Below are 22,550 nucleotides of genomic sequence, written 5' to 3'. Positions count from 1 at the left end.
GTTCCTCACTGTAATGCTTCTTTGTAATGAACAGGGAACCTAAGCCACATTTTCATGGCTGATCAGGCTGGTGAAAAATCTGTCAAGAGCAGTTATGATACAGCTGATCCTACCTCTTAGCTGCACCTTTATTTGCTATGTTTTGAGTGAAGCTACATCCTAGGGCTCATTATCTCAAGTGCAGTCATCTTGTGTGAAGAATACTATCATGCTACCAAAGGTTATCACACCGGCTGTGTACATTGCTTTAATGTGTTGTGGTACTAAGAATATATAGCTGTAGCCAAGGTAACAAGTGAAAAGCAAATGGTTTCTCATTACAAAAACATTAAAAAGCAGATGCATTAACAGTCAGTGATTCAATCAAACTGACTTGACTACAGAAAATTTCATATACAGAGAATTCAGCAGAAAGACTTATGGCGTCTGCTTTTGGTACCAGTTGCAACATTGACTGACCTCTGAGCAAATTTTAACACTAGATCTCAAACCGGGCAACACTAGGAGGAATCTACCAGCTGCTTGTGAGTTTGGTGTCATCTTGGATGACTCCTGAGGAAACTTGTTTGTCTCCAGTGACCTTTAGTTGACAGGAAGTCTTATGGAAACTGCTTCTGCTTATGGAGCAATGTCCCTGGGTGACACTAAATGGACCTGGCAAGGCTGGACAAAAACAGTGGTGATATCAGAATAATCCTGCTGTTTTCCCTCAACATAGACCTCGACTTCAGAAAGCCCCAACCTTTTTCCCTGGAAAAGCTTGCACCAAACTATGAGCATTGACGTCAGATACTACAGGAGAAAACTCTTCACCCATCATGGGCTTGTCACCCACCTCCCAGCCAGCTTCTGCTGACTCTGCAACAACTCTCTGACCACTCCAAAGCTAAAATAGAAACAGGATGTTGCCATGCTAATTAAGAGTGTACATTAATGTATCTTGAGAGAACATGATGGTCATTTTGTAAGAAGATACATACTTCCTTCAGGAACAATAAGCACTTCCTGCATCTAGCATGATATAGTAACACTTTTGACAGCAACAAGGCACATGCCTTCAAAATCGTGACCTTTTTTCAAGAGGAAATTACATTGGAAATAATGAAGTAGAAAATCAATGTTTTCAAAAAGAGCGTACTTCAATATTGTGTTGGAAGTGGAAGAAGAAAGACCTTTCAGCCCAGAAACAGCATGTCTCAGAAGATTTTATGTCAGGGCTCATTTAGTGCTGTGTATCCATGAAAATAGCCCGGCAAGTTACTGCAAAATATGTGATTATTTGCATTCAAAACCTGACCAAACTAAAGTCTCCATTTTAGGTTTCAGTATGAAAATCTTTGGAAAACAAAACAGAATTATTATAAATCCTCTTTGCTTGCTCTCCTGATACCCCTTCTCCAATGAATAAAAGTACTAGTATGTGAACAAACAGTAGGGTACAGAAGCGTCCATCAAACACCACACTTCCTGATTAATCCTGTTGAGTCATACCTGACCGTGAAGGGAATGCAATTCCTTACCACAGTCTGCTCAGCGATGGCAAGTACGTGGTCTGGTTTACTATCCAAAGTTCAAGAGTGTCTTTCATGGCAGCTGGAAGGTCCACAAGAGGACTTTATACTCTTCTGCTTGTTAGTAGATAAAGGCTAATGCACTCATACAGAATATTTTAAAACATTTCCCAAACCTGACTGTCCTAATAGAGTAGTACTGAGTCACTTTCGTAAGCCTTGAAGGAAAGGACAAGACTTCCTCTGCTTGAGGACCATGGCAAACCACAGGGGATATTTACAGCTTTTAAAAACAGCATGTTGCCACAGATTTTCATCCATACATCTCAGAGCCTTCCCCAATAAAAGAAGTAAAACTCAACAGAAAAAGTGAAACTGAGGAAGAAGTTGTTTACATAATGGTCCTAACAAGAAGACTTCTATCGTTTCTCCTGCCTTTTTCATTTGTAACAAGTATTGAAGAACAGTTTATGTTAAAGTTGTTTTTCCAGTATCTTTCAGACTTGAAAATTCCCCAACATATACATCTCCTATTTTAAAATATGGTCTTGGGTTATCACCCATTTTTTTTTAATGTTGTAAAACTTAATATGACATGATATATACTTGCTTCTGTAAAACAGTATTCCCAAAGATAGGTTTGCCTGCCTACCTACCCAAACAAAAATGAAACTGTTCTTCAGACAGATCAGTCTGATCTGTTGTACAGCTAGGTTGCATCATCACACAAATGTTAATACAAGTGTAAAAAGGAAAGCTGGAGCACTCACCTGGGGTTGGGAAAAAAGGAGACACCAGACCAGGCCAGCTCAACAGCTGTGTGAATTCATATCTGACTTAAGTGAGCTGTATAATTGCACCTGAACAATGCCTCTGAGTCTTAGAAAGGCATCAGAAAAATATATCTAGCATAGTAAATTGGATCATGGAAACTAGCCTTAGCTAAGCTCTTACTGCTATGAGAAACTTGGTTTTGCTAAGCGTATCTGGGAAATACACATATCACAGGACATTATCTGTTATTCATTGAAAGTGACATGTCTATCTTCATACCCTGGCTAAAATCTATGTGGATTATTGTATGTTTACTTTAACATCATTTATTATCCTATTGAGACAGTATCTTCCAGTGCAGAGTGATGCTGAACAACTCAGTGATGGATTCTCCTGAGTTTTGTAATTTATTTATTTCTAATTGATGCTGCAGTAATATGTTGTGGACTCCACATTCCTGCTATTTTGACAAGTCAAAACTACTCTTGTGCTTATTATAGCAGATCCTGTGTTACTGTGTTTGGAAAACACAACTGGAATCAATAAAAACCTTGAAGCTCAAATGACCCCTGCTCCACCATAAACAAAACAATCACCTCTGGAATTTTTTATTATAAGTATTTCTAATCAATGCTAGGCATCCTTAGAGACACTGAATTTGGTCTTCCATTTTTTAAGTTTGTGGCAGCTTCAGAAGAATTGACAGTGTGACTTCAGCAGCCAAGCAAGAGTTAATTATCATTACTCCCTAAATCCACAGGGCTGTCTATCCAACCTGCACAAAGCTAAACTGCTGTTGTGTAAAACTTAGGGGCATCTGACCAGACAGAGGAAGCCCAGTGTTCCCCAAGCTCCAAAGCAGCTCTGAAAGCAATTTAGCCATGTATATTATACCCCCCACCATCCATTTACACAGATCTTTTGTTGTAATTCTACCATTGTCACGTGGGCTTGAAAAGATGTAGTACTTTTCTTTAAAAGATCAAATCACCCTTTCCATGTGTAGAAGGATAATGGGGAAAAAAGAAGTCATGGGAGTCCTCTTAGGATAAAATACCTCAGCACTCCAAAATTCCAGATGCTTAACTTCCATTTGAAAATTATTAACTTCCACTGAGTGGCTCTAGAATTGCAGGCTGCTTTTTGTCACAGTAATTAATGGGTCCCTACACTGCCATGTCTGTGCATTTAGTAATCTGTAAAGAATCAACATGACAATGACAGCAGCCTAGAATAGCACCACTCAGATAGAAACACCTGGTGGAACGCCATTAGAACTGATACTACAAGTTATGTTAGATTAATTTATATTCACTGGTCAAGCCCAAATTTACATGTGCCCTAGCACTTACCAAAGCCAGTGTTTCTAAGAACATGTTAATACTAGTAACAAGAGCCTCCATAAACATAACAGTGATAGTACAAGCACACTTCACTGGTTTTAACATGGATGTGAAACAACAGCCTTAAATTACTAGCCAGAGATACTGCAGAAAGTCCCATCTTGCCCCTGTTGTAGCAATGAATAGCTGGGGATACAGGATTGCAAGCTTTGCTTTTTCTATAGACAGATTTGGCTTTATGTTGCTCATATGTGTATAAAGCATAACCTCAGCACTGACTTCTGTATCACCAAAAGTGCTTCTGCTTCTTGCAACTTCAATCAAACTTTGGCATTTGGTTTCACCTTGTATTAGTTTTGCAGCAAGCTGATCTCCCTAGAAAACATTAATTTTATTACTGTGAAATTAGCTTTCTTCAAGATCATTCTCCAGTGGTGTAAACTTGCATTGCCCTGAGCATGTACAGCCTCGGTGCACTGGACTAGCTAGGTAACACCTTGTGTTTCTATGGCCTTTCCCCACCAGGCTGAGCAGCTGAATTCCACTATATTGTGTTTCATCCTTTTCCCTTTTTTGCCTATGTACTCCCTTACGTTAAAGCATGACATCAGTCATGCTGATGACTCAGAATGCCATACTAAAAACATAAATAAATAAAATTGAAATGTGTTTTTGCTTGAGTTCAGTCTCAGTTCACTTTCATCTTCTCTGTGTTCCACACACCCTAATTAATTTCTTTGCAGATGTGCAGCATTAGGCTTCATAGCCAGATGTATTCTTTGTCAGGGGAGAAAAATTTGCTTACACTGCAGCCTGCCTCCACGTCTCTGATGCATCTACAAAAGACACCTGCAGAAATACTGTTAGCCTCTTCCAATCGTATGCAATGGGATTGTTACTCTCTCCTCTGCCTGAAGAAAGTATGAAAAACTGAAGGGGGAGGGCAGGGGAAGTCAACAATCAATATTGCTACAACAGGCAGAAATTTTGCTGTGCCAATATTACCACTGCAGCAATTACAAAGACTTATCTATTACTTCAAGAGAAAAGAAAGGATTTGTGATTCATGCTAGTAATTCTTTCCATGTAACATGGTGATTTGCTTTTAAACATAGAATTCTCAAAGCAGTTTGTAATGAGAAAATTGATGCAGCTATATCAAGTGTCTTATGCAAGTCTAGATGACAATTCAGTGACAAAATAAACCCTACTTCCCCATCCCTGAAGCCCATTTCTCCCACACCATTGCTTATCTAATATCACTGTACTTTTCTTACCATGCAGCTTAGCGTCTACAACTACACAAACAGCAGTTTACATTCACTTCTCTTCACAGTTCATATGCAAACTAAACACACAAAAACCTGCTTTTTCTAAATTGCATAATTCCTATTTAGACAAGAGATTTAGAGAAATTCCAGAGTTTGATGCCAGATGTTTGAATTCAGAACATTTAAGTATCAACAACTTTTTTAAAAAAGTTTAATTCCATTGTTCCTCTTGAGCGCTTGTATATTTGTTACATAAATTTTGTGTAGTCATTTACTTTTATTGGAGCTCTGCTTCTTAGAAGCTAAAACTACAATCCAATACACAGACATAAATCGTTTTAAGTTCAGTGTTTGCTTTTAAAATCATTAATAAAAGTAATCTAAAAGGCAAATTTTAGCTGGCCGAGGACAACATTCTTTGGTGTGAAGCTATTCACTGCCTAATATTAAAGGCATTTTGACGAGGGCAATTTTTGTGGTAAAACTGGGAGGGTATGACTCAAAAAAAAGGAAGAAAGAAAAAAAAAAGCTCATTTCAGGTCTGTTGTGCTGTGTTAACTCAACCCCTATGGGCCTGTTCAAGCTGCTTGAGACTGGGCACGGCAGGGGTGAGGGAGCCTGCAGGAATACAGCTGTGTCACTACATCACAGAAGTCTTTTTCCTTTGGAGGCTGTAAATAACAAAATGCCTCTTAGATGTAAATGACTATGGTGGTGTTCATCCAGCCTGGATTGAGGCAGTAATAGGCGTAAAGGTACTTACCATACACCTGTAAAACTAAACGAAGCTCAAGCAAAAGCATCTTCACTGTTTTGCATACGGTATGTTTGGACACTAACCTAATTCTGTCATCATTAACTTCCTATTTTAGACTCAAACGCGCCTCCCTAAACGACGCCCCTGGCACAGCGCCGTTTCCTCATCTGCCCGCAGCCGGGGCTTCTGCCCTCCTTCACAAGCTGCCCTCGGCTTTCGTGCCAGCCCCGGGGCGCTCTGCGGCCGGTCACCCCCGAGCGGTCTCCCCGGCTGCGCCGCGCTCCCCAGGGCACACCAGCCGGCTCTGCCGGCAGAGCCGCGGCACCCAGCCGCCTCCGTGCAGGCCGCGACGCCGCCGCCGCCATTTTTCCGCCGCCGCCCGTGAGGTAACACCGCCTCCCCACTGCCACCCGGCTCCCCAGCCTTCCCCCGCCGCCCCGTCAGGCACCCGGGGCAGCCCGGCTCATGGCCCGCCGAGCTCCCCGGGCGGTGCCCACCGCCGGTGCCGCCCGCCGCCGCTGACGGGGGGCGAGGGCCAGCGCCGCGCATGCGGAGTGGCGCTGCTGAGGGCCGCCGCCGGGCGGGCAGGCGGGCAGCGGCGGCCGGCGCGCAGGTAAGGCGGGAGCGGGGCCGGGGGGGGCGGTTACTGCGCTTTCCGCCGCGGGGGTAGTCGTTGTCGCCCGCTCCTGTCTGCGGCGGGAGTGCGTTGGGCCTCCTCTCGGCTCGCCTTCCCGGGGGATGAGTCCTTTCCGAAGTTCAGACCGGCCCTGCAGGGTGCGAAACGGGCCGACCCGGGCGGGGGGCGCGGGGGTGTAGCCTCTTGGCCGTCGTCGTGTGCCGGCGTGCTGTGGCGGGAGGAGCTGACAGCCCGGCAGGTCAGGAGGCACGGGTGACCGGCGCTGTCTTTCGGCTTCCCTGAGAAACGTGAGGTGACATTCAGAGCCTCAGACGGCCTTGGCTCGCCCGCTGCCGCCCGGGCTGGGCACCGGCGGGCGGGGGCGGCCCACTCGCTGCTCGGTCGGGCCTGAGGAGCGGCCGGAGGCGGAGGCGCTGTACGCTCCTGCGGTGGTGTAACGAACCTGGGTGGTTTTACTGGGGACATTCGCGGGGGGGGCGGGGCGGGGAGGGGGGAGAAAAAGTAGAGATGCATGGAACGAAATTGCCAGAGGTCTGGCGAGTTGCAGCTGTGTCCGTAAGACGGGTGTTACAGCTCCTGCGGTACTGGGGAGGTGTCCTCCTACCGTGCGGTGTGCTGCCGGCAAGGAGAGGCGCGCTCAGTGCTGGTCATGTGGGGGTTCGTGAATTTAAATGCGTTTTAGCGTTTATAGTTCTCCATCCTGGGTTGAATTAGTTCGGGAAACTTTTTTTATTTGATACGTTCCTGTGACGCTTGCATAACTTTTAGGGAAGGTGGAACTTCCTGTTGTCTTCTGAGCCCCATCAAAATGGAGAAGCTGTAGAGTTGTTGGAAACTGCTAGGGAAAATGTTTGACTATTTGTGTCTACACAGTATGAAGACTTTTCCATCAATACATTCTGTAAAGTGCTGAGCGTTTGTCTTGTACCGCAACACCGTGCATGTAAAAGGTGTCACCATGATGTATAAGGTGTATCTATCATATGTCAGCTGTCTTTATAGAAGTTGAATGTTAGACAGGCTCATCATACTTATATGGTGAGTAAAGGGTATTTGAGGTCTGACTGACTAACATTTTAAAGCATACTACTTCGTTATATGGAAGGTATGCATATATGCTTCCTTCTTGAATGAAGTTACAATTAAATCTGAGGTGTAGGAGTCAGCATGTTTCTTCAAGTCTTATATGGAAGCAAAAAGAATATGAGATAATAATTGAGTGCAGCTCTAATTTTGGTTTTTTTTTTTTGTATGAAAACTTTTTTTTTAGGTAATGTAAGCATTTCAGTTTTACACAAGAGAGGAAGCAGGCATGTCAGCTCTTTGTCCACCACCATCTCCTGCAGTTGCTAAAACAGAGATCTCCTTGAATGGCGAGTCACCTTTATTAGCTGCCACTTTTGCTTACTGGGACAATATCCTTGGCCCCCGCGTGCGGCATATCTGGGCCCCAAAGACAGAACAGGTACTTCTCAGCGATGGGGAAATAACTTTTCTTGCTAACCACACCCTGAATGGAGAAATACTTCGGAATGCAGAAAGTGGTGCAATAGATGTGAAGTTCTTCGTCTTGGCAGAAAAACGGGTAATCATTGTGTCATTAATCTTTGATGGAAACTGGAATGGAGACAGAAGCACATATGGACTGTCAATTATACTTCCACAAAGTGAACTTGGCTTCTACCTGCCACTTCACAGGGTGTGCGTGGATAGGTTAACACATATTATAAGGAAAGGAAGAATATGGATGCATAAGGTAGGTTTATTGTTTATTACTAAAAACAGTAGTCCAAGTTGTCTTGAGCAAAAGCAAGAATTAAGATTCTGTCACAGACAGTCCAGACACAAAAAACTCAGAGGAGGCTGACCACTCTACAAGTATACAATTTTGGCGGTTAAAATTTATCAGTACATCAGCAAATTCAAGGCTGGAGTTTTTATCTGGCTGGAGTAACATGGATTATCCTAGTAATACTATATAACCTGTACAAGGCTATCTAGGTGAAATAGGTATCCTGTACAGTTTTTTCCTTTGTCTGAATTTGATACAAATTGTTGCTTTTAACTTTGTTAATTCATGTATTTAAACTATGTAGAATTGTAAATTTACTGCATTGCTAATCATTGTTTTCACTTGAAATCCAGGAAAGTGAGCTGATGCAATTAATGTTGTCATTGTTGTTACAATTTTTATTTTTCAAAAAAAGGGGTGTCAGTGAACAGTTTGGCACGTGTTAAATTGAGTAAAACTAATTGGAGAACCATGAAAATACATCTGCTTCAGTACAAATATTTCTACTTTTGAAATTCAAAAAGGAAAATTCTGAAAAATTGCAATTCTTACCTTTGGGTACATTATGAGTATTCCATTACTAAGTGAAAATTGTTATGTATTTTCGTTTAAAATTAATAACATACTACTAATAAAAAACAAAATCTGTCATCTTCATGGAGTGCAAGTTGTCTTAGAGCAGTAAATCACATATCAGCTTTGAAGTGTATGGCAATGTATGTTTGTCTGATTAAGTTTTTGTTCCTCTTCTGTTTTGAGACCTGTAGTCAGCATACTTTAAACTTCCTTTTTGAATACTCTTATCTGAACTAATTAAGATTCCAGAAATAATGCTGGTGTTAATTTTTGTGGTGATGTTTCCTTTTTGCAACGGGATTAAACTCCATTGATCTTTGCTGTATTGCCTGATGATGGCTGGCATTGTTTTCCACCACATTGGCTCTTGATAGTTCTGGCATTTCTTTTTCAGAGAAAGGATAGATAAAGTTCATTGGCAATATAGTAGAAACACAAATATTTATTTCCTAATCAAGTCTTCTAAAAGCTTGTTGGATGTGTGTGATTTTGACATAAGTGAATACTATCTCATGTTCTTGATTACATTGCTTATCTGTCATTTAGTGTCCTCTCTACTGACACTTAATGTGAGTGGTCAAATAACAATTGTCCATCATTCTTAACTATAGTATGTCTTTGCTTTTTCTGGACCTTGATCCATATCAGTATATTTCCAGAGTAGAAATAGCCTTCAAGTGGCATTGAGAATGAGAAAAAAATGTTTTCTACTAGTTTCCTCAGAAATTAGTACTTAAGTTCTTCATTCTTTTTCAGATGTTCTTGAAGGAGAAGTCAGCTGGGTTAGCTGAGGCAATGATACATTGTGAAACAGACGCTTATTGTCTCTTTTTTTTTTGTTTGTTTGTTTGTTTGAGGAGTATCAAAGATCCCTGCATTTATCTGCAGTTATGCAGCCATACCCAGAAGAGAGAAAACTGCTTTCAAAATGTAGATTAAAATTGAGGCATGAGTTGTGGAATGATAGTACTGAACTAAAACAGGCCTACTTTGTAGTTTGCATTTTGAGACAGTTCAGCAACTGTGACTACAACGGAACAAAAAATGTTGAAGTCATATCCAAAAGGAACTGTATCTGTTCTGAAATTTCTAATAGTTATGGTTATCAGCTCTCATGAGTTCTGTGTATAGCTGGACAACAGTTTCAGTTTAGACGAGAAGAAACCTTCTGAACTCAAGGACAAGGAGAAACATGGAAGAGTGTTCAGACTGGCAAAATAAGACAAGCAACTCCAAGCAAGTCATCTATATGGGATTAGAAACCCATTTTATCTAATTCAGTTCTGTGTTCCAGATGTTTGTCTAATAGTTTTGAGCAGTTATATTTCTAAAAAGTGGCTTACACCGTCTATGCAACCTTATCTTCATGAAGACTACTTTTAAAGCAAGGGATTGTCATTGTCAAGAATGTCTTACTTCACTGACACTGAACTCAGGGATGGAGGTGCCTCGAGGAAGTCTGCCTTGTTCCAGTATTGGTTTTCACAGTTGCTTCTTGTAGATGGTTAGACAAGTTTTATTACTGCTTTAGGGCAAGTTACTTTAGCTTGTTCCCAGTTCCTCTGCTCAATAAAAGTCATGTAAACTCTTCTTCCACTTGAAGTTGATCAACTTTGAGTAGTTCAGTCACAGGAAACTAATGAGTAACAAATAAAAATGCAAAAACCTGTCAGCATCTAGCAAAAGATGTCATTAGTTCTCACAGCATCTTCCATTTTTTGCATATTGTATTGATTTTTCCAGTGATTAATGCTGAATTCTCATTGTGAACGCTAACTTCATTCCACTGTAAGTTGCATTTTGAATGCAGTTTGCTATTCAGCTGCTGAATCTTGTTTTAAGAACTTTGTCCAGTCTGTTGTACATTGTGTTTTGTGTATTTTGAGGTTTCATGTTTTCTGTACTTGGTTATAAAACAATTTTTTGAAGACTTGTCAATGTCTCAGTGTGTGGGGGGAAAAAAAAAAAGCTGTTTTTCCTACCCTCCCCAAACAAATAATTTTTCTCATTCTGGATATCTCAGGTTTTTTTTCTTGCTGCCTCAGGAGCCATCAGTCTGTACCTTACCCATTTGAAAATAAAAGTCCGTACATAAAGTGGAATTCTGCACCAAAATGTGATCATTTGGCATTTTTTTGATCTTTAAGGAGGCAACTTAATGTTTTGTCATTGTCATCACACCCTCCCTTTCCTACTACTCCTGCCCAAGCATGTGAGAGGTTTGATGGGGGATCAGAGTGGGGAGCGTTGATCTGTTTAAAATGGCATCACTTCCCTCTAATGTCAACTCTTTAAAAGAAACAAAAGACTTGAACATCGAAATTTGAATCTAAGAAGCGTGACTCCACAGGGAAGAAACTGTACCATTTGACTTTTGTGTGCATACATATATAAACAAATACCAGAACGTTCATATTTAACTGCTTCTCTTGCTCAGGAGAGGCAAGAACATTTCCAGAAGATTGTCTTGGAAGGCACAGAGAGAATGGAAGATCAGGTAAGGGCTGTCTGGCTGATACATAAGGCACACCATCATAAAACTGTTTGACTGCATCTGGTGACTGTAGACGTTGGTGCTGCTGCTTATTTTTGGGATCCAGGAAGATACTTTGGACTGACTGATGACATGCCATGCACAGGAGGCAAAGTTTCTGAAGATAGGATGATGGAAGCCTTGAGCAACTTGAAGGAAAATATATTCATCACTTTATGGGTAAAGTGGAAATCTATGAGGAATATTACCTTTCAGAAAAGGAAAGTCATTTACTTGAACTTGAAGCTCTGTAAAGGTAGTAGCTTCCATAGATTCACACTCACTTCCTAACAAGGACAGGTTTTCATTAGGTCTTGTAAAACTTAACTTTTTCGGGTTAAAGAGACATACAGATCTGTCATGTTGGAATGTGGTTGGAGACCTGTTGGATAAAACTGTGAAAAGAATTTGGTTTCTGAAAATGTAAATATGAAATTGTGGCTTCAGTTTTGTGTCGTAGATAAATCAGATAAGTAATTTTGTATGTTAGTAACTAATGTGACTGGTTTTGGTTTCCTGTCATTGTTAATCCATCGGACTTGGATCTAAAATGCAGTAAATACACATAATATGGTATGATCAGATTATCTCACTCCAGATGCTTCTTGTCTTGGCCAAACCACTAATCATGAAAACTAGTGTAGGACTCTGGAAAGACCTTTTAGACATGATGTTGAGAAGCAGAACGTGTATTTCCTGTTCATAATTATTGATGAGCAAAGCCCAGGAGGTCTGTGCATCAATATCTGATCACACCACGCTTCCAAACAAAAGGCACTTAAAAGATGTTCTGCATCTTGTAACGTGCAAGTTCGCATTGGTAGTAACTTCTGATAGTAATGTTGTAAGTCCATGTTAGTATTAAATTCTGATACCACACAATGTGCTTTTACTTCAAGCATTTTGTTTATTGTGCAGGGCCGGAGCATTATTCCAATGCTGACAGGAGAAGTCATTCCTGTAATGGAACTTCTTTCATCTATGAAATCACACAGTGTTCCAGAAGAAATAGATGTAAGTCCTTGTGTTCTTTGCATTCTGAATAAAAAGATGGCTTTGGTGTTCTGGTTTGGTACTCTCTTTGGCAGACAAAACCCCACAGTTGTCATAAATTCTTGCACGCTTCAGTTGTTTCACATCAGGTTTTCCTAAGTTGTGTAGGGAATGGTTTTATTTAACTGTTTCCGTTCAGTAAATGTAGAAGTACTAGCAGAGTTTTCCATGGTCAGCACTTGGCAAAACTTAACTGCATAGGATGATAGTTTTTGAGAGTGAAGTGTAAAGGCTGTTTGATGCAAAACAAAATGAATAGAGAAGTAAATGGTTTTAACATTGATACCAGTTTCAGTGTGGTTTAGTGTTCTCATGGAAGAAGCAGAAGTGATCTCACATGCCCTAATTTAAAATATTCTGAGCAATGTTACAGAAAAAATCCACTGGGAGGAATCTGACTTGTGAGTGGTGAAGAACTTTTAATAATCAAGTGACTTTCTCATTTTCAAAATGCGTTGATGGAAGTCAGAAGGTCTTTTTAAAGTTGTTCTTTTTCAGGCAGTCTTACAAGTTAGCTTGAATAGTTCCCCAACAGTTTCCACCTATCATTAAAAACAGAAATCAGTTAATTGGAAGGTGTTGCAGATCCTTGTCTAACTTTTGTTTATATTTACTTGCATTTCAGATAAGTGACACAGTGCTAAATGATGATGACATTGGGGATAGTTGCCATGAAGGCTTTCTCCTCAAGTATGAATTTCAATTTTGCTTTCTGCTGTAGTGAAATGGTTTAAATTTGTGTATGCATATGTATATATACACGTATGTGCATGTGAACATGTATTAGATTAATTTTATTTATAGGAGGGGGGAGGTTGACGTGTATTTGGCTTTTTGAGATTTTTGTCTATAAAATGCTGTAGAAGTTGCTGTCATTTTAGAAGAATGGCACTGGGCTAATAGCTGCATCTCTGTAGACTACATTATTACAGAGTTATCTTGATAGTAGAATTCCTGTCCAGTAGTATTTTTCTTTGATACTTAATGTTTAATTTTATAAGGATATAAGTTAGAGTCTTACATTTTTGTGAAATACCAAAAAACCCCCGGGTTGTGTTTACTGCATAAACTATGAATAAGAATTAATGGTATGGCATGTAGAACACTTACGAAATTGTGTATTTCTCTCCCCGCTCCCCCCCCCTGTTTTTAATGAGTAAGTGGAAGCAGTTGCACATGAGAGCAACTTGGTCTTTTCCTGTGGGAAAGCATGTATTACAGATTTTAATTGATTCTGTTAACTTTTCAGAGCATCCCTAGTGAAACTGCATTCATTTATCTAGTGTTTAGTGCTATCTATTTGTACAGTGTCACATATGCTTTCAGTACTACAGAAATTCATGTATTAAATTAACTGATTATTCACAATAAGGTAGTATTTAGTTCCATAGAGAACTTAGGAAATAATGAAGTGAAAAACATGGAATAGATTGTTGTAAACAGCTAGAGCTGTTGATCCTACAATGGTGAGCTATTCTTTTACCAGTTGCAGATTTATTGGGCAGGTAGTAGACTGTAGAGTGTTGGTTATCTCTTCTTGCTACTTCTCCCTGGAAATTTTGTCCTGTAAAGAAAAGAATAACTTGGCCATTCATGTGAACGGTCCAAATATCTGTCTTTTATCTTATCTGCAAAACTTAGCAGCTTATCTAGGTTCAGATTTCAGGTCTTAAATATAGTGTTACATCGATTTATACATGTCATTGAATAAAAATTGGATGAAACTGCATATCAACAATACCAACCTCTAAAATAAGCAGTCATGCTTTCTCAGTAACTTCTCAACGAAGCTGAATACCTATTTCTGCCCCAAAGGAAGAATTCTTAAGTATTCAGATGGCCTTAAATTTTACTCTTAGAATATACTTGGTAAGATAAATAGTAGCAGGTCCACTGTAAAGTCCATCTGCAAGATTTCAGAGTATGAGTGTAGCTATTATAGTCCTTATCAATTAGAGGTGTTTATTAGAACAGGTTAATCACATGCAATGCATCCTTCAGAAGGTAGCATATATGTGTACTTTCGTATAGTCACAGATATTGGAGAAAAACTTTTAACGATATCTAGAATTTCTAAGGTATCTAGACTTTCTGAAGCTCTCAGCCAGGTGTCGGTTTAAGAAAGTGCAGGGGGAAAGGGAGGATGAGGATAAGAAACCTCAACAGAGGTTTCCTAAGGACAGGTTAAGAGTTGGCAAAGTTAGTCCAGGTGTATTTACTGCAGGCTCCAAACTTAAGATAAGCTAAATTAGATCTGTGCTGCTGGCAGCTCACAAGGCAAGATGACTCAACTTCCAGCATGTCTGTATGTATGCTCACACTCAAGCTTGTGATTTGTACCAGGAGTAGAACAGTTTAGCCGCTGTCTCCCAAAACTGGGTTCTGATCCACAGTTTCAGAATGTTGAGACAACCATGGACAACCATAGATCTTCTGCCAAGATGCTTTCAAATCCTTCATTATTAGTATGTCTTCTGTTACTTTGATTACTTTATACAGATTCTACATACAGTTAGGTCATAGCAGTGGACACTTTTGTTTGCACCGTAACTGGTATTTGGAGGTTCTGAGTGACAGTCTTTTTGTTCATCAAATTGAAAATATATATACTATTGAACTTTTGGATTTAAGCAGTAACCTACACAGCTGTGTGAGGTCCTGTGAGTATGGGCCTATAGGTATGAGCCTATATTTATAATAGGAGCACTTCATTCTTGTGAAGATGACAATTGGTTTATTTGAAAAGTCTGATTAAATGTATTAACCTGTTTGTTTTTATTTGCAGTGCAATTAGTTCACACCTGCAAACCTGTGGTTGTTCTGTAGTTGTAGGAAGCAGTGCAGAAAAAGTTAATAAGGTAATGCACTTTCTAATAAAACCAACATAAATGCTGATTATTAGGAGTGTTAGTGTGTTATTTGGAACAAGGTTTATCTATAAACATACCTGAGATTGAAGAAAGAAGGAATACTGTTTTCTGAGTATCTTATTTCAGCTGATTGGTCTAGCAGTTGACAATTCTGCCTGAATATTGCTTTATCAGTTGTATTCTGGCAACTATAAGAAAACCAATGCATTTAATGTAATTGATACTGTGTATAAATGAGTAGTAAATCAGTCTGAGCTTTTAAAATCAGGTTTGTTAGCTAAAATGTACAAATTGGAGAGGTCTGAACTGGCTCGCCCTGTTCAGCTATGTCAATGCGCATTGTCTGCATACTCTTTAAGAAATTAGTATCTGCATAATTACTCTGGGGAATGAATGTACTTGGCGTCACAAACTGCTTGTGTTTCATGGAACTTTGAAACTGTTGGGTCTGAAGTCACACACATATGTTGAATCAGGCAAGCTTACTAGAACTTTAAACCATTCCAGCAATTCCAGAATTTTATATTTTTTTTGTAGCCATCTTTGTGTTGACTTCATCTTCAGTCTATTTAAAACTTAATTGGTAAATACGTGTACAGTTTAACTGGTAGATTTAAAATTTGATTTGACTCAGCTTTCCTGAAGAACCAAAGAGACAAAGTACAGATGTAAACTCCTAAAAACAAGTCATGTAACAACAAAACACTCAATGTCTCATAGTCGCTGGAGCACATCAGTAGGGAAGATGTTCAGGAGCTTTCGGGTCTAAAAACAATAATCAGCATTAGCTGTACCTCTTAACAGGGAAGAGTATATACATCATTTTGATCTATTTGGGAGGAAAAAAGGTTGCTTTTGGAAGCTGTCATTTCAGAACAGGAAAATAATTACAATTTCATGGTAGACTTTTTCTTCCTATGCTGTTACTATTTTTAACTTCTTGTAAGCTTGTTATGAAATACTTAATTTGACCTAATATGAAACTCTCACCTGTGCTTCTTATCCTCTTATATTTTGGTGTAAATGGAGAGTTTCTTGATGCTTATTTTAAGCTTACCCAGTATATGAAGGAAAAATCAGATGTGGATGTTTTCCTTATTCAGATTTCTCCAAGTGCCTTTTTGTATAAAGCTTTCAGATTATATCAGAGTGCTAGTTTCAGATAAATCGAAAGCAATTCCTGAAGTGATACACTTGTATTTACTGTCCATTGAAATATTTCTTAAAGCAATTTCTTTTTAGCATAGTGCAATATATCAGCGTTTTGTTCAGACACGTTTCCCTTTGATTTGCATTTAATTAGGGTGTTACTCTATCCCTTCTAGTAAAAACAATGAAGTTAATTTCCACTTAGGATATTCGGAGACAAATAATGAAGAAAATGTTTTCTTTGTGAGAAAATATATTCCACTAAATCAAATGCGTCTCTACATTCATGGCTGAGTCCTTCAATAAACCTCTTTGATTTTGAGTATCCCTGCAACTGGGAATGAAAAAAAGGGTTTCCTAAAAGTGTGTAGTCCTAGAGCCTTTAGATATTGGGCACCACTGCACTTAATGAGAATACCAATACTACTGTGCGGGTAAGGTTCTGTGTAGTTATGTAGCGCTGTAAGTTTTCAATTTATATTGGGGCCTCTGGGCCATGCAGTAATGATGGTGCCATGTCCTGAGACCATGACAAAGGTCCTACAGGGGTATATGTGGAGAAGCAGTATATTAAGATAACTTAATTTTCTGATAGGGAATGTTTTTGTATATTGGGCTTTTCTGTCTGATTATATTTTTAATTGTGATGTATTAATTACTGAGCTCTGGTTTTAATTTGTAAAACTAAAACCTTCCTTTGCAGAGAAATTAGTTCTCAAAGTTGATGCCCTTTTTGATATATGTATATATGTATCTGTGTGATAGCTTCAGTGTGAAATACAAACTTCAGAACAGAGGGCCTGCTGAATATATTATATATTGATTGTAGACTATACATATTATATATTTCGTATTTTATAGTATGTAGGGCTCCTTGCTGCAGTGAAATATAATAGTCTTCTTTTTTAAATTTCAAGGTACCTTTAGTAAGGTGTGTTTTGAAATAAGCAGTTTGTGACGCGTTATAAAAACTGGGGGGAGGAGGCTTTCATGTGTATTGGCAGTGGTGATGAAGCACCTCTGATCAAATGAACAATGAATGCTGAGACTCAAATTCGCAGCAAAGGGGAACCAGAGAAAAGAAAATTCTTAGTTCTTAGCTGAAATCAGCTAACCACAGTTAATATGTATTGTTTCAGGGATGTAAGATTTGCATAAGATTAAGTTAGCATAATAGAGGAAATGTTAAAGGCTTAAATGGTCATAAAAAGCTTAACCTTTATAGTTCATAAAATAATTAATTAAAAGGCTTTATGGTGTAAATGGTTATGAGTACGCAAAATAATGCATCAATAAGCTAGACACTAAGTCTAGAGGAATATGAGTCTCAAAATACATCCAGGGTAAATTTCATAGATTCTGCACAGGTTCTTATCAGGAGTGTGCTCTTTGTGTCACAGTGCAACGGTTCTGAAGTAATTGCTTTCTTTATGGCATACTTCAGCTTTCCTTAAATTAAAAAAATACACCTATTGCATCTTGCTGAACTGGCAGAAAGCATTAGTCAGAAACTAGGTTGTCATGGCTTTAGTTACTGCATAAACACGTTGTGCAAGGATGGAGCCTTCTCAAAGACCTTACAGGCACAGATAACAACACCACAGGTTAAGGCTGAGAGATTAGCAGAATGGAATACGTGTTTGTATTTGGAGATGATTACTTGTAGCTGTTGCAGCACAGGGGTTTGAAAATGGATAATGAAGCACCTTTGTTGGTTTTAGTGGAGAGTTTGAGGAAATTACTGAGGAAATAAGCATGGATGCTTATTTAGGAAATTATGCCTGATTGGAGACAATAGCTGCAGTTTCAATATGGACTGAATAAAATAAGAGGCTTAAAAGGCTGGGAAAGCAATCACAGTAACTCTTGTAATAGGAAGCAGTAGCAGAGGGTGAAAGTGATTTGTTCTACATAGTTGGCTAAAAACAAACTTTATCAAAAATTACTGGATTTTTTCTTCATTTGACAAGAAGTTGGAGTAATATGGCTTGCAGTTTAATAATTTAATCATGTCACTGCTCTGTGACCTTGGTAAAGTTTTGGCTTCTCTAATAAATATGATGAGCGTTTTTGTACATCATTTGAAATGCCTAATATATTATAGTCAGAAATTGCATATGAAGATCAGTTCATTCCTTACATTTTCATGTTTTTCAAAACCATTCTGTTTAATGCAGATTGTGAGAACATTGTGTCTGTTTCTTACGCCGTCAGAGCGGAAGTGTTCCAGACTCTGTAGAAATGAGTCTTCTTTCAAATATGAGTCAGGCCTTTTTGTTCAAGGCTTACTCAAAGTAAGTATGCTTAGGAAAGTTCTATTCTTCTGTAGTTTAAGAACATCCTTCATTGTATGTGACATACACATGCATACACACATCCATTTTCAATGAAATATGTCTCTTCGCTTGATTTCTTTCTGGCACAGTAGGTTTCTTTGTAACTATTTGCATGTTAAAATTCCAAGCCAGTCTTTTCTCTGACACATCTATTTCTTTAGGATTGTCCAGAATTGTTCCTGTGCTTTGAGGTACAATAACACTTTTTTGCCTGCTTGGGAGTAGAATCCCAAAAGACGTTAAGTTTTTGTGTTGTACGAAAACAACAAAAAAAGAATGGTCCATCAGTCCTACAGTTTCCAAGTATTTTAAAAGGATTGTAGCAAGGGGTGAAGATGAATAGAAAAATAATGCTTCTTGGTCTAGCGAGCAGTCTAAACTTACCAGATATATATAATACTGTAATGTTAATGGGCTCATGAACCTGATGATGCAATACTGCAATACACAGGTTACCTCAGTACCTGTTTTCACTGTTGTATTGAGGGAATCATCTGCGATGAAGGACTTTTTACTGGGCTACAGCCACCAGTTCTCTCGAGCAAAACATGTTTAAACAAATGGGATCTAAAATTTAGGCATGATGCTTTAATATTGTTTTGTTCCAATATAGCTTTTTAAAAAAACTAACTAGAAGAATTTTTTTTTTTCACTAAAACAGGATGCAACAGGAAGCTTTGTGTTGCCCTTCCGTCAAGTAATGTATGCCCCATATCCTACTACACATATAGATGTAGATGTCAATACAGTGAAGCAGATGCCTCCTTGCCATGAACACATCTATAACCAACGACGATATATGAGATCCGAGCTGACAGCATTTTGGAGAGCTAATTCAGATGAAGAGATGTCTCAAGATCATATTATCCACACAGATGAGAGTTTCACACCTGATTTGTATGTACTTCTGTCACATCTCTCAAAGTTACTTGATTCGAGACAAGAGAGTAAAGTAGTACAAAGTGTGCTTTCTGGTAAAATACATGACGTTTTTTTGCTTTTAAGAAGGTCCTTCAGCTCTGGTAGTTGCTTATGTTTTGGAGGAATTTACCAGTGCCATCAGTAGTTTCGTTGCATTAAATATTACTGAAACGCATTTTCAGTAATGCTTCTGACCATGCTATGTTAATTTTGTTTCCTGTTTTAATTAGGGGTATAACAGAGCTAAGTGTATTTGACAGGGTCCAATAGCTTTCTTGGGTGTAGTTCATTTCATCTGAAAGTTTTGTTTTAAAATTATATATTAGCTTTAAAAATAGCAGGATTATAATGCACTCAAGTTTTTTAATTCCCGTTTAATTTCTGCCAGATTGTAAACAGTAATGCCATTGCTGTTCAGAACTGCTGGACAGTTAGCGTCCCTTTATGGCATTACCTCACATGCTGGTTTGCTTTCTTTTCTGTAGAAATGTCTTTCAAGATATCCTGCATCGAGATACATTAGTAAAAGCCTTCCTGGATCAGGTAATCTTTGTTTTTTTCAGAAAGAACAAGAGCTAAAATTCAGTACTTTGAGCCCTAGTAACAGATAATTTAACATGAATAGATAATTTGTTGGCTTGATAGCTCTTTTTCATACCAGTGCTATGCTTGCATAACCAGAGAGAAAAATAATTATTTGTAGTATTAGTATAATACTAAAACTCTTTCTTACATGTGAAAAAGCAATGCACGTTTTCTGTTGCTGCATAACAATGTCTTCAGTTACAGTACTGAGAAAGCTACCTGGTTGAGTTTAATTTCAGGTAATTTTAAAAAGTAAAATAATACTTCATCCTAACAGAACTGTAAAACAGCCTAATTTATGGCATCTGAGCAGCAAGAAAACTAAGAACGTTGAGTATATATCTAAAAATCTGTGGTTAATGTGCCCACTTTGTTATAGTTAAGGCTATGTTATTTGTATATGCTATTTTTGTTTATATTCTGCATTCTTATAATCATTCTTGAATTTCCATGTCTACTTAATTTTCTGTTACAATTTTTAACAGATTTTCCATCTGAAGCCTGGTTTGTCTCTAAGAAGTACTTTCCTTGCACAATTTCTGCTAGTCCTTCACAGAAAAGCCTTAACTTTAATAAAATACATAGAGGATGACACGTAAGTACACAGACAGTAGAAAGCAGGCTTTGAGAAACTTTCCCTGCTCTATTTTACAGCACCGTTTTTTATTTCCTTGCAGGCAAAAAGGAAAAAAACCTTTCAAGTCCCTTCGTAGCTTAAAGATAGATCTTGACTTAGCAGCAGAGGGCGATCTTAACATAGTAATGGCTTTGGCTGAGAAGATTAAACCGGGTCTACATTCCTTTGTCTTTGGGAGACCGTTCTACACTAGCATACAAGAACGTGATATGCTCATGACGTTTTAAAGTTCTCCACTGCTAATGTGTAATATCGCAGTCTTGCATGGCATGAAAAGAAATCTGTCAGTGTGACCGCCACGCTTGTGACAATCATTGACTTGACTGGGGATGAAGCATTAGGAGCACAGTAGCACCCTAACACTACATTCTGTCCTGTTAGAGGAAATACCAACTTTGCTAGACAGCAGGCGTGATTTTAATGAATCTCTTCTGTGTGCTTTTTTTAACAGTTAAAATAAATGTTACCAGAGGTTCCTTTGCCATGTGGGCTTAGTAGATAAATTTGAACATGTTTAGGTATAAAATAAAGGGAAGCATTTCAATTTTTTTTGCCCAGAGACTTCATTCAGACATGTGCCTGTTTTCCTCTGTTCTGATGTGTCACTATTTTTAGTGTTTCCACAGAAAACAATACATATGTCCTTTCTGATCATGGGCGTTGTGGAATAGGGGCCTTCTGAGAGTTTCAAAGGGGGTTTTCAAGTATTGTTCTTTTGTATGTGGTACAAGTCTGAAATGTGTCTTCCCTTATCTCCATTTGTAACACTACTGGCTCCTTCATTTAGAGCATTTAAAGGCGTTTGGGATTTTTAATATATTACAAAGTGCTTTTCTTGTGTGCAAACTGTTGACTATTAGCAGCTTAAATAGCAGCACTCTGCACGTGAGAACTGGGTCATTATTTAAGCAGCTTTGTGCATGTAAGTGCCAACCATGCCACTCCGTCACAGACTGTTGGGCCATCCTGCAGCGAAGTGTTCAGCGATCCAGTGTAAATGAGTTCTTTCAAAACACAGAACAGAAAACTTGTGTCATTCAGCAGCACTTGTCAGTCTTTCTATCCATAAACTGCTGCTGTTTTTTCCATTGTCAGTTAGAATAAGGTTCAGATTAAAGTATTAGACCTTCCCAAAGAACACCAAGGTGATAGCCAAACTGTCATAAAACTAATTTTTTTTTTTTACATTGCCATTAATATGAGTAGTCCTTAATTCAGAGATGAGCACAACTGTGAACTAATGTTCATAGGATTTTACTAAGTGAATTCTTGTCAATAATCTTGCCAGTCTTCTTAGTTCATTTTTAGCACGTCTCCAGCTTCACTTGAAAATAAATCTACATTTTCTACTTTTGTGCCAGAACCCTTTTTTCTCAGTAGTATATAGAGAATTGTGGTGTCAGGTTAATCTGGACCCAATTTTTTCAATTTTGATGCATGATTGGTGCTTGTTACATTGAAATCAGTGTACATTTGTACTGCATGTTTTCTTAATTCTCTTTTTATAAAACCACAGGAATATATTTGTGCTGTTTTCTTGTAACATCATAACTCAATATTCATTGTGAAGGAGCTGCACTTGTGATTGGAGAAGCCACGGTTGCTTTGCTTAAATAAGATTAAATTTGCTTAAATTAAATTAAACACTTTTTATTTACATAATATTTAATAATAATAATAATAAATTATTTCAACATAACATGTTTGTTATGGTGAACAGGTTTCTGTTTCCAAGGTAGCTTTTTAGTGTCTCTTTCATGCAAAGAGACATAAAAGTTAACAAAATTGCTAACAAAAAAAAAATC

At 38.5% G+C, this 22,550-nt stretch overlaps 1 protein-coding gene across 3 annotated transcripts; it reads left to right on the top strand.

Moving 5' to 3' along the window:
• Window positions 1-6,192: 6,192 nt before the first annotated feature.
• Window positions 6,193-21,286, top strand: C9orf72 (C9orf72-SMCR8 complex subunit). Of its 3 annotated transcripts, none has more exons than XM_040580069.1 (11): window positions 6,193-6,269; window positions 7,564-8,049; window positions 11,099-11,158; window positions 12,113-12,208; window positions 12,873-12,937; window positions 15,033-15,105; window positions 18,444-18,560; window positions 19,264-19,499; window positions 20,009-20,066; window positions 20,594-20,703; window positions 20,786-21,286. In XM_040580069.1, exons 2-11 carry the CDS (start codon window positions 7,606-7,608, stop codon window positions 20,970-20,972), a joined length of 1,446 nt encoding a protein of 481 aa, XP_040436003.1. In that variant the 5' UTR covers window positions 6,193-6,269; window positions 7,564-7,605; the 3' UTR covers window positions 20,973-21,286. The 3 variants fall into 3 exon arrangements, with proteins under 3 accessions (XP_040436003.1, XP_040436005.1, XP_040436004.1); XM_040580070.1 differs by lacking the exon at window positions 6,193-6,269 and adding an exon at window positions 6,779-7,331; XM_040580071.1 differs by lacking the exon at window positions 11,099-11,158.
• The last annotated feature ends 1,264 nt before the right edge of the window (window positions 21,287-22,550 follow it).

This window comes from Falco naumanni, chromosome Z (assembly GCF_017639655.2).
Source record: "Falco naumanni isolate bFalNau1 chromosome Z, bFalNau1.pat, whole genome shotgun sequence".
NCBI classification, from domain to species: domain Eukaryota; kingdom Metazoa; phylum Chordata; class Aves; order Falconiformes; family Falconidae; genus Falco; species Falco naumanni.
The sequence above is the reverse complement of the archived record's forward strand: the minus strand, read 5'-3'. Positions and strand labels throughout refer to the sequence as shown.